Here is a 12106-nt window from a genome sequence, read left to right on the forward strand (position 1 = left end):
AGGAAGGAAGGGAGGAAGGAAGGGAGAGAGAAGTGCAAATCAAAGCAACATGGTACCATGGAAAACCACTCCTGGTCCATTTGTTCAACGTCTACCTTAGCAGCCCTGCTATGCTTAAACCACTGTGACAGGCTTTCCTTAAGGTGTTAGACAAGAGATAGAACAGAAGAGAGACAAGGCAAAAAATTTAGTAATATTTTCCAGCCTAAACTAAACCTTTATTTTAGTAATGTCTTTAAAAAATGTATTTGCAGGAATGACTCAACCCCTTGTCCCACTCCTTGCCTTGTGTATTCCTTCAGTGCCTAAGTTGATATCTGCAGCTACTATCTCACTCGGAATGCTTCGTTTTTATCATTTCAAAATACTCAAGTCCTTGCTCAAGCTGGGCAAAAGCGTCCAGTAGTGTCAAAACAAAGCAAAGCAGGCCAGAGAGGCTCCTGCCAGAAAGATGCGTTTACCTTCACCAAAAACATCATCCTCTTCATCGACCAGGAGCTCCTCAGCATCAAAAAACTGCATCTTGGAGAGGACAGGCACGAGAGGCAGCAGGCAGCAGCCCCCGGCAGTCTCAGCAGCCACACTGCCAACAGAGGTGATTTCCTTTCCTCGGGTTGCCCAAGCCCTCTGGAGGGCAGCTTCCGCATCTGCCCTGAAGAAAGCAGTTTCATTCATATGAATAGGCTTCTTGAGCCTTTTGAAGAGTGAATCCCAGGTGGGGTAATTCTCACCACTGAGGAGAAAGAATTTTTTGAAAGGGGGCTGCAGATCCGGTTGGATGTGAATACAGTTATCACTCAAAGTCTGAATGCAGTGAATTCTATTTCAAAGCAACAACTTTTATTTTTCCTTAAAGAGGAAGGTGGGCGCTTAACTTTCTTGCTTATGAATTTGAACACAATGGGTTGTGTTGAAAGAGGGAGTTCACATTTCTCATATCTTGGTTTTGCTTCAATGACAATTTATCTGAAAGTAAAGCAAGCCACTATGTTAAACCAAAACAGGCATTTAGAGGACAGAGCTTTTATTTTGCTCAGTAATACTTGCATTTTTCTTTCCTTTTTTTTTTTTTTCCCAAACCTCTTGCATTTAAGGATTGGAAACTTTACAGCATTTAAACCAAATTGAACCATATCTAGGCTTTCTGTGGCTCAATTAAATCTATAGTCAATGAATAGATAACTAGTTTTGGTCAAACATCTTACATTTCACGATATTTACTCAGTTTGATACTTCAGACCGTATCACTAAAGGAGAAAGAAGAAAATGTAACTCAAAAAGCAGTCCTCCCAAAGGGATGAGTAATCACTGAGCTTCTACGTGAGCACCATTGGCTGGCGTCACCATATCGAGCTACCCAACGTGTGCCAAATTCTGTATGGCTGCACAAACAAACACACATCTCTCTGAGTAATACTGAGACTTCATTTTGGGGTTTCCCAGACCACTCCATTGTGTTGTAAGATCTCTTAGGTGGCCAGAAGCTTAGAAAATGCAAATGGAGATGACAGTGAGGAGCTGTTGGCCCAGGGTGTTTATTTTTGGCACTTTATTTACTGCATGGTTTTGAAGATACTCCCAGTGTTACCTTAGAGAAACTGTCCCCTCCTCCTGTAACTGCAACCTTGAAATTGCACCATTTTCTCCCAGAAGAGACTATGGACAACAGGGTTGGAGAAATCCAGCAGTGAGAAGGGATCAGCCCAGAGGAATTCAGGAATCAGACACTGAGGGTTAATTGAGCAGCAACAGTCAGTTCATCCCTGCATTGGTGGCTGCAGCAGTTCCCAAAGACAATGTACAGCTTGGGTCCTGCTGGGATCACCAACTGTTGTCAATCAGGGCTGCAACCATTCTTAGAGGAGAGCTTGGAAATGTCTGGGGTGTTTTGGGTGGCACAATGACTGGGAGTTATTACTGGTATTTAATGTCTTAGCACTCAGGGGCCCAGGGATGTCAACCTTACTGTAATGCATGGAACAGTGGCTCTACAGGAAGAACTGTCCCCTTCCAAATATCAATAATGCCCACCTTGAGACACACTGAGAGGCAGAGAGCTGTAGTTATCCTTTTCTCTAGCTCTCCTTTGCATCTCCCCTTTCTGACCCTTCTACCACCCCACTTGAATGATGTTTCTGGCCAAGGGTTGCACTTAGTTACATAAATTAAATTAATTAAAATGGGCCGTGGTATAGGAAATTTGGATGTGGACTAGAGCTCTCTTTTGTGTGGCTGGGATAAGAGGATGGGTGTCCATTTTGATAATCACTACATTTCTCAACTACTGTCCCATGTCCTTTAATCTCCACAACTTCATGAGGTTGGTGCTATTATCCCATTTTACAGATGAAGCAATGGGGGCTCTGAGAACTTGAAAAACTTTCCTAAGATCAGGCAGCCAGTGAGTGGCAGATTTGACTAACTCCAGAGCTCACTGTGTTACCTCTTGTCTGGATAACTTTATGGGAGTGACTGCACACAGTCTGGGTCACTGCAGCATCCCCGTGGCTCTTGGGGACCGGCACTACCTCCCTCACCTCCTACCTCAGAACCACCTGGTTACCATGTGAACCTGGGGGCTCTCAGCCATTCCACTTCAAAAAGTTAGCATAATCTCTCTAGGCCTATTTTATTATTTTAAGTGGGTGGAATTGTGTCACCCCTATTGAATTCATATGTTGAAGTCCTAACCCTCAGTACCTCAGAATGTGACCTTATTTAGAAATAGGGCCATTGAAGATATAATTAGTTAAGATAAACTCATATCATGTTGGAGGAGGATAGGTCCTTAATCCAATATGACTTATTTCCTCTTAAAAAGGAGAGAGGTAGACAAAGACATACAGACAGGGAGGATAGCATGTGAAGATGAAGGCAGAGATCCACAAGCCAAGGAACAACAAAGATTGCCAGTAAACCACCAAGAGCTAGGGGAGAGGTCTACAAGAGATTCTCCCTCACCTCCCTCAGAAGAACCCATCCTGCCAACGCCTTGACCTTGGACTTCTAGCCTCCACAACTGTGATGCAGTAAGTTTCTGTTGCTTAAGCCACCCAGTTTGTGGTAGTTCGTTACAGCAGTCCTAGAAAACTAATATACTTTCTCATTTGGTTTGTTTTGAGGATTAAGTGGGGTAAATTATGTAAAGGAGCTGACACAGCACATGGTACACAGTAAATACCCAGTTACAATTATACACCTAAATCTCTCACAGGGAAGCTTAGGATATTTACCTAATTGAAGCCTCAATGGGGATAGAGAATGAGAAGTCACCATGCTCCATATAAAACCTCAATAACCCTGAGAAAGTTTCCCTCAGTCTCCTCTTCTCCAATTTAGATATCTCAGAAACACAGCTAACCATCTCAAAGAACAAATCACAAATGCCACCATGAACTTCTTGAAAGCACAGAGTATAGAAAACATGGTTCTTGCTCTCCAAAGTTTACAATTACCTTAGAGAGATATGACATACATGCATGATGTGTTAACTATAAAGAAAAACTAATAAATTACAGATGTATGCATCAATATGGATGAGTTTCAAGAACATAATATTGACTTTGAAAAGTCTCAGAAAATTATAAGTATATGATTATATTGTTATGAGTGTACAAAATGAGCAAATAAAAAAATGTAAATAATTGCTAACACAGAGTGCCAGCAACAGTTCTAAGTACCTTGATTCACTTAATTCCTATATCAACCCTAAGATATATATTTATTTATTACCTCCATTTTAGTTTAAGACCCAAGAGGTGAAGTGATCCTCCTGAGGTCATACATTTGGTAAGTTGTAGAGGTACTGAGATTTGATCCCAGAGTCCAAACTCTTAAACACCAGGTTATACTATCTCTTATCTATGTGAAGTCTAAAAGAATGCTGAGTTTATATACAATTTTAACAAAGGGCAATAAACTGTGAAGAAGTGACTAGACAAAGGAGGCAGAGTAGGGGAATGGGCTCCTAAGAGTGGTGAATTGTGGGAAGGTAACTAGGAATGTATGATAGCTAAGGATTGTTATGCAGACTCATCTCTCATATCAAGAAGAGGACCATGAGACTTAGTCACCCAAGATGGGGAATGAAACACCTTTACAAGTGGAAATTTATAGCACTTAAAGCAGAAAGGAGAAGGGCAGAAGATTCTTTCTCAAAAATAAGTCAAAATAGTACTTATGCTGAAGTAGCATATTTTGGGGGACACATTCTGATCCCCTTCAAATCTATATTAGAAAAGAAAGACTAAAGATAGGGAAATTCAGTGCTTAGTTAAGGGAGATGTAGGTCACAGAGAGTAGTTTTCACTAAGAAATGAGGAGTAAGTCTGGAACGACAATGAAAGAATCTTGCTTTTCAGTGATTGAGGCTAACAGCTCCAATAATTGGATGTGGGGAAGAGAACAAAAGTATAGATGAACCAGTATAAGGCAACCACTTTGATCAAATGCTGATTTGTGACAACCTGTGCTAAATTTAACAAAAGAATTTCATCGAGATCATAAACACAGGAACATAGCAAAGCTTTTATACTCCAAACAGTTGGTGCCCACTTTTTGCCCTACTAGGTCTATGAATTACAGTGATATGAAAGGTCTGGTCCTTGCTTTGTGGAACTTTACTCACTCATTCATGTGTTCATTCATTTGGAGAATAATAATGAATACCTACTATATTTCAGGTACAGTGTGAAATATTTAAGTAAATATATAAGTGACAAGGCACGTGTTGTGTTGAACACATGAAAATCAATATAGTATTATTGAGTTATGAGAATTGAGGCTATAATAATCAATGATTTATTTATTAATTTAAAATATTTCTGCATAGTTTGCTGTTTAAAAAAAAATACCATCTGTGAAGCATGTACAGGAGGAAGACATGCTAGTGGAAAAATTTCATTATCCAACGTGGGCTTTTATTCCAACGGAAGAGCCTCACAATCTTCTCCTGTGCTTCTGGAGAATTTCCCACTTCCTTCAGAAAGTGTTTTAAAATACTTAATTTTCATATATACAAACTTCCGAACAGGGAGAAAAATCTGAAGCAATTAGGAGCAAAATGTTCGAAACAGAAAGGAGAACAAAGTAGGAGAGAGGAATTGAAACTGTGAGGAGTGGTAGGAATCAGGAAAGAAAAAGGTGAAAAAAACCACAGAGTCAGAAATAATCTTATCTTTGGGTAATTTTGCCAGTAAAGATGCACCTAAAAATTTGTTTAACTGTAAAATGCCACGTCTAAAGAGCTGGGACAAAAGGAACATGATTTTTTTTTTTTTTGAAACAGAGTCTGGCTCTGTCGCTCAGGCTGGTGTGCAGGGGCTCGACCTTGGCTCACTGCAACCTCCACCTCCTGGGTTCAAGTGGTTCTCCTGCCTCAGTCTCCTGAGTAGAGTAGCTGGGACTACAGGTATGTGCCACCATGCCCAGCTAATTGTTTTTGTACTTTTAGTAGAGATAGGGTTTCACTATGTTGGTCAGGCAGGTCTTGAACTTCTGACCTCAAGTGATCTGCCTGCCTTGGCCTCCCAAAGTGCTGGGATTACAGGCGTGAGCCACTGCACCTGGCTGGAACATGCTTTTTAATAGTATTCCTGTTTTCATGTTGCACAGAGGAGGTACCAATCTCATGGGTACAATCTCATGAGGGTTGTCTCATGGGGAAAACCCTCCCAGAGCCTTTGGAAGTCTTCCTGCCTGCCTCCCCCAGTTTCAGGCGCATCATTAGGCTGCAGGAGCCACACTTAGAGTCACTTACGGAAGGTGCTGGGGAAGCCTGACCAAAGTCCAGGACAGTTTCCTTCAATGGCACTAAATATAATGAGGGTAATTGCCCACTGAAGGAATCCATTCCTTCCACTTATGAAAGAAGGATAAGAACCCAGTAAACAAGAGTTCTATGGCAAGACTCACATTGGGTATGGTTGGTAAGGTCATAACTGTGGGTTAAGGGTATGATTGCTGGGAGTGGTTAGCTTGCAACTAGAAACAGAAAAAAAAAAGAAAAGAAAAGCATATAAAGGCACTGGTTCTGGGATTTGACAGGGCTGAGTTACAATCTTGGCTTTGTTACTATCTAGCTCTTTGACTAGAGTTAATAATTTCACTTTGAATTGGTAAAATGGAATAATAATAATCAATTACTTAGTTAAGTGATAGTTCAGCCCTTTCCCACTAAGTTGCCCCTAATTAAAATATAATCTACATTAACACATTGTGTTATCAATGCAAACACAACTTCAAGACCCAGTCCCTAGTCCCTGACCTTACCCTCTGTCTCAACCAGAATGTAATCACAAAGCCTCTCCAATAAAGAAATCCTGTAACTGCTACTGATAATAAAATTTACCTCTCAGGGTTTGGCAACATTAATTGAGATGGGAATCCTTTTCTATGGCTCTACCATTGACTTTAAAAGCATTTTCAGCGATCACTGTACAGTCTGCCCCTCCTCCCCTTTTTTTAACCTCAAGACAAATTTCTTGGTGTGGGAGCTACAGAAAGTGACAGAAGGGGTGGAGAAAAGACACACAGGAAAGTAAACTTTAAGAAGGTAGAAACAGTCTTCCATGTCTGTGAGAGATGTGGGGAGAGTTTAAGGAGAATTACAATTCTCCCTCCCAGAATGTGACCCCAGACCCAAGACAGCCAAAGAAGGCCAGATGAGAAGTATAACTTTCTCAACTTTTAATGAAAGGCATGCATTTTGTGCACCTTAAATCTTATGATGAAAGATTGCTTGATAGCACATAAGTCACTGGGTGGCAAAATAAGAGACAATATAAAATATTGTTACTGAAAAAATGAATTTTATTTAATGACTAGTACTTGATCCTTTGGTAAATCACAAACTTTCTAGTTATTTGTTTTCAAGGAACTGAAACCACTCTTACCGAGTTAATACTATGAGATCAATAAACATATTTTTAAATAATAATTTATTACATGATATTTGACATATGATTGACAAAATATTAAAAGAGTTAGATTGGATATTCGAGAAAATGGTGACATAAAGATCTTTAAAAAGACTTTCCTCCATAAAAGCAATAAGAAACTGGGAAAATGGTCAGTATCGACTTTTTCAGAAGGTTGGAAATTAACCAAATGCTGACAGCAATCCAGGGAACATTTATTTAAGAAAAATGGCTGAATTTCAATAGAACAATGAGTTTTATGGCATTTTAACTTACCTACTTCCACACACTTCACCTTATCTTTGTGGTAGCCTTGAAAATCAGCAGCCTGCAATCACAGTGAAAATCAACAGCCTGGCAGCTATTGGAATGGTTGCAGAATGGAGATAAACCTTCTTCAAAGTCCCATTCCCCCAAAATTGTCACTATTTGACCTGTCTGGTGGTTCTCTGGATGACCTCACTCAGAAGGCTGTTTTTATTTAACCTGATTTAGAGTTGCCAAGTGTGAACAGTCTTTTCCTTGGGGTGTTTGTTGAAAATAATCACAGGCAAATAGTCAATACTGCAGCTGCCTGAGGCAGTGGATAAGAGTTGGGGGCAAACAATAGGCTAACCAAAAAGCTTAAAAGAAAAAGCTTGGGAATGAGATGCCCATAGGAGATTTAGAAAAGCTCCCACATATTTCTGGGAATCTAGAAGGCTAAGCCTATATAGGGCTATGTGCATAACCACAGCTCTGTATATGCTCAGAAAATACTTGGCAAGGCCCTGAGGTCTGACCACTGGCTAACCTTAAGGCTCTGCAGAAGCAGGAAGTAAAGGCTAAGGCAGAGTTGTAAAGTGCTTAACTGAGCATTGAAAGTGTGTCCTAGTATGCATATAGAACCCCTTGGCAAAGATTGCAAGATTTATTGGTCCCAGGTATCTAAAGAAATTTCTGTTCAATCATTAGTGTACCACTAAGCTAATCAAGCAGGGATTTCAGTGGACACACATGACAAACAATATAGGCTTTACAGAACTATCTCAGAAAAGTCACTAAACAAAAAACAAGAACAGCAACAAAAACCTTGGGGGAGTAGGGAGAATCTGATTTCCAGAGTTTCCATATAATTTTAAATGTCCAGTTTTTAGCAAAAAATTATGAAACATGCAAAGAAGCCAGAAAGTATGGTCTATATACAGGAAAAATAAACAATATGAATTCCCTAAAGAAGCCCAGAAGATGTTGGCTGCAAACTTCCCAGATCTGATGAACAAGATTAATCTATAAATCTAAGAATCTCAATGAATTTCAAGTAGGATAAACTCAAAGAAATTCACAACTAGACACATCATAATCAAACAGTGGAAAGTCAAAAACAAAGAGAATCTCATCCAAACAAAAGTAACTCACCACATACAAGGGATCTTCAATAAGACTAAAAAGTGATTTCTCATTAGAAGCAATAGAGGGCAAAGGGATGAAAAAAAGTTGGTTAATGGGCACAAAATAGTTATATAGAAGGAATATGTTCTAGTGTTTGACAGTACAGTAGGGAAATTATAGTTGACAGTAATTTATTATATATTTTAAAATAGCTAGAAAAGAATAATTGTAATGTTCCCAGCACAAAGAAAAGATACATGTTTGAAGTGATGGATACCCCAGTTACTCTGATTTGTATACATTCCACACATGTATCAAAATATCACATGTACCCCCAAAATATATACAATTACCATATATCAATTTTAAAAATGAAAGAAACCATAGAAGGCAGAAGAAAGTGGACAGCATATATAAAGTCTTGAAAGTAAAAAACAAAAACAAACAAAAACAAAAAACTCAACTAAGAATTATATACCCAGTAAAACTATCCTTCGAGAATGAAGGAGAAATAAATACATTTCCAGATATACAAAAGCTGAGGAAGTGTATTACTAGTGATTTGCCTTGTAAGAAATGCTAAAGACAGTCCTTTAGGTTGACATAAAAGACACTGGACAGTAACTTAAAGCCATAAGAAAAAATAGAGAGCACTGGTAGAAGTAACTGCATAAGTAAACATAAAAGACAGTACAAAGGTATTTCTTGTTTGTAAATCTTTTCCCTCATCTGATTTAAAAGACAACTGCATAAAACAACAATTATACATTTGTGTTGATGGGCATATAATATATAAAGGTGTAATTTGTATGACAATAACAGCACAAAGAAGAGGGAAATGAGTGGAGTGATGGAGGATAAATGTTTTTATATTCTCTTGAAATTAAGGTGGTATTAATTTAAACTAGATTGCTATAAATTAAGATGTTAATTGTAATCCCCAAGGCAATCACTAAGAAAATAAATAAAAAGTATAGTAAAAGAACCAATAGAAAAATTAAAATTATAAACTAGAAAAATATCAATTTAACACAAATAATTCAGTGATACCTCTATAAAAAATTCTTTTATTCTCATTAACTTTCTTATGTGAACTTGGCTTATTAGTGCTTACACCTATATAAATAAAATATGAGATTATTTTTACAAACTCCTGTCTCACTGTAGCAAAAGTAATATTCATCCATGGATAAATGAACTCATTGAAAGAAAGTCAACCTTATTCATCTCATTAAGAGATACATTTCTTTTTTGTTTGTTTGTTTTTGTTTTTTGGTTTTTTTTGAGATGGAGTCTTGCTCTGTCGCCCAGGCTGGAGTGCAGTGGCGTGATCTCGGCTCACTGCAAGCTCTGCCTCCCGGGTTCACACCATTCTCCTGCCTCAGCCTCCCGAGTAGCTGGGACTACAGGCGCCCACCGCCACGCCTGGCTAATTTTTTTTTGCATTTTTAGTAGAGACAAGGTTTCACTGTGTTAGCCAGGATGGTCTCGATCTCCTGACCTCGTGATCCACCCGTCTCGGCCTCCCAAAGTGCTGGGATTACAGGCGTGAGCCACCGCGCCCAGCCAAGAGATACATTTCTAATAAAATTTTGATTTCATGCTAGAAGATGATATTTATTTATTTATTTATTTTTAATTAATTTGTTTTTAAGACAGAATCTCACTCTGTTGCCCAGGCTAGAGTGCAGTGGCATAATCTCAGCTCACTGCACTCCAGCCCTGGGTTCAAGCAATTCTCCTGCCTCAGCCTCCCAAGTAGCTGGGATTACAGGTGCCCACCGCCACGCCTGGTTAACTTTTATATTTTTAGTAGACACAAGGTTTCACCATGTTGGCCAGGCTGGTCTCAAACTCTTGACCTCAGGCCATCCGCCTGTCTCAGCCTCCGAAAGTGCTGGGATTACAGGTGTGAGCCAACCATCTCATTTTTAAAGCCCAAAGTAGATTCTGAAAAAGTACATACCCTCACACATTGGAAACCTTTTATCCTGTAATCCCAGCTACTTAGGAGGCTACTTCCCTGCAGGAAGTAGGCCTCGCAATGCCATCCCTTTGCACATACTAGCTTTGTGGGCTGTGACCCAGTCTCTCCTGACCTGTTTCTTTTTGGCCTCTGAATTTCTTGTCCTCAAAGAAAGAATAAAACAAGGATTTAGAATTCAGGACTTGTTAAGTTGATTTTGGCCAAGTGTTTTTGAAAATTCTTCCTGGTGTGGCTTCTCTTCAGTATATGTGTTTCAGTGACCTCTGACTATACAGAAGACAGAGAAACAATTTGGAGAAAGAGATCTTTTGAAGTCTATGTGACGGAAAGAAAGAAGAATGAAAAAAGAAGGAAGAAAGAGAAAACATGAAGGAGGAGCAGAATATTCTTCTTTTGGAAGGAAAATACTTCCAGATTGTGTCTGTTTTTTTTTAAAGATTCCGTGGGAGGATATCCAGAGACACTCGTTGATTTAAAACTTCAGCCTTCCCTCCCACAAATTCGGCTCTGGGTGCCTATCAATGCTACAGAACAGACGTAGGCCCAAATAAGGCTGAAACACACCTAAACTCTCCGTCTCGGGTTTTGGGCTCACCTTAGATGAGCTCCAACTCTGCTCTGTCAGGCATCCAGGAAGAACTACATGCATTTGGGTCAATTTGGATGGAGGAAATGAAGAATTATAGAGTAAAAAATCACCATTCCTCTTTTCTGTACTGGCAGGCTCAACCCTGAATGCACCTTCCTACTTTAATGTCTGAAATGTATTAATAAATTACAATAAAGAATGGAAGAGTGAAAACAAAACCCCAAATAAAAGAAAAGAAAATGTGTCCTGTGGACCGAATTATGGAATAGTCCTGCTCAGGAGGGAGAAAAGTGCCATGTTTTCCTGACCTGGGACTGGTGGAGAAAGAAGATGGTGCAATTCGCCTCTGATTCGTTACAGTTTAATCAGCAGCCTTGATCTTCAAAAAGGGGCTCTACCTTTTTCTTCTCTTTCAAATAAAGAAGGAGGGGGAGGAGAAGGGAAAAAGTAGGGGGAAGGGGAGGGGAAGGAAAGGAGTAGGGGAAGGGGAAGGAAAGGAGTAGGGGAAGGGGAAGGAAAGCAGCAGTGAAGGAAGAGAAGGAAAGAAAGAAAAAAGAAAAAAAATGAGGTATTGCCTCAACTTTTAATTTATAAGTTAAATTTATAAGTTACATAATTTATAAGTTAAATCTCGCATGTCTTAATGGCTCATCTAGTTCAATTAGGCCTTCAAATACTATATCCCGTTATATGACGAATTACTTTCCATGACCACGCTCTTATAATTATTTTCCTAATTAGTTCCCTGGTCCTATACATTATTTTCCTAACACTCACAACAAAATTAACTCATACTAGCATCAAAGATACACAAGAAATTGAGACTGTCTGAACTATTTTACCTGCCATTATCTTAATGTTAATTGCCCTCCTATCCTTACATGTTCTGTACATAACAGATGAGATTAACAACCCTTCTCTCACTGTCAAAGCAATTGGCTACCAATGATATTGAAGCAATGAATATAGAGACTGTGAAGAATTAGGCTTCAATTCTTATATAGTCCCAACAGCAGGCTTAAAGCCAGGAGAACTTTGACTCGTCGATGTTGATAACCGAACAGTTCTCCCAACAGTTCTCCCCATCTGTATATTAATCTCATCCGAAGACTTCCTGCACTCATGAACTATCCCCTCATTGGGCCTCAACACAGATGCATAGTATTCCATGGTGTATATGTGCGACATTTTCTTAATCCAGTCTGTCACTGATGGACATTTGGGTTGATTCCAAGTCTTTGC

The 12106-nt window shown here is 39.3% G+C and overlaps 1 protein-coding gene across 3 annotated transcripts in view; it reads right to left on the bottom strand.

The window, feature by feature from the left end:
* FAM65B (family with sequence similarity 65, member B) overlaps nt 1-12106 on the bottom strand; it is a 287827-nt gene that overhangs the window by 145052 nt on the left and 130669 nt on the right. Inside the window, exon 1 of one of the 3 annotated variants that reach the window (XM_011998193.1) lies at nt 462-671. The exons of the other annotated variants lie outside the window; for them this stretch is intronic. Coding sequence (XP_011853583.1) covers nt 462-522 — 61 coding nt within the window. The 5' untranslated portion in view covers nt 523-671. Of the gene's footprint in view, nt 1-461; nt 672-12106 lie in introns of those variants that run through there. 3 annotated transcript variants of the gene reach the window in all.

The sequence above is a fragment of the Mandrillus leucophaeus genome, unplaced genomic scaffold, assembly GCF_000951045.1.
Source record: "Mandrillus leucophaeus isolate KB7577 unplaced genomic scaffold, Mleu.le_1.0 Scaffold56, whole genome shotgun sequence".
Taxonomy (NCBI): domain Eukaryota; kingdom Metazoa; phylum Chordata; class Mammalia; order Primates; family Cercopithecidae; genus Mandrillus; species Mandrillus leucophaeus.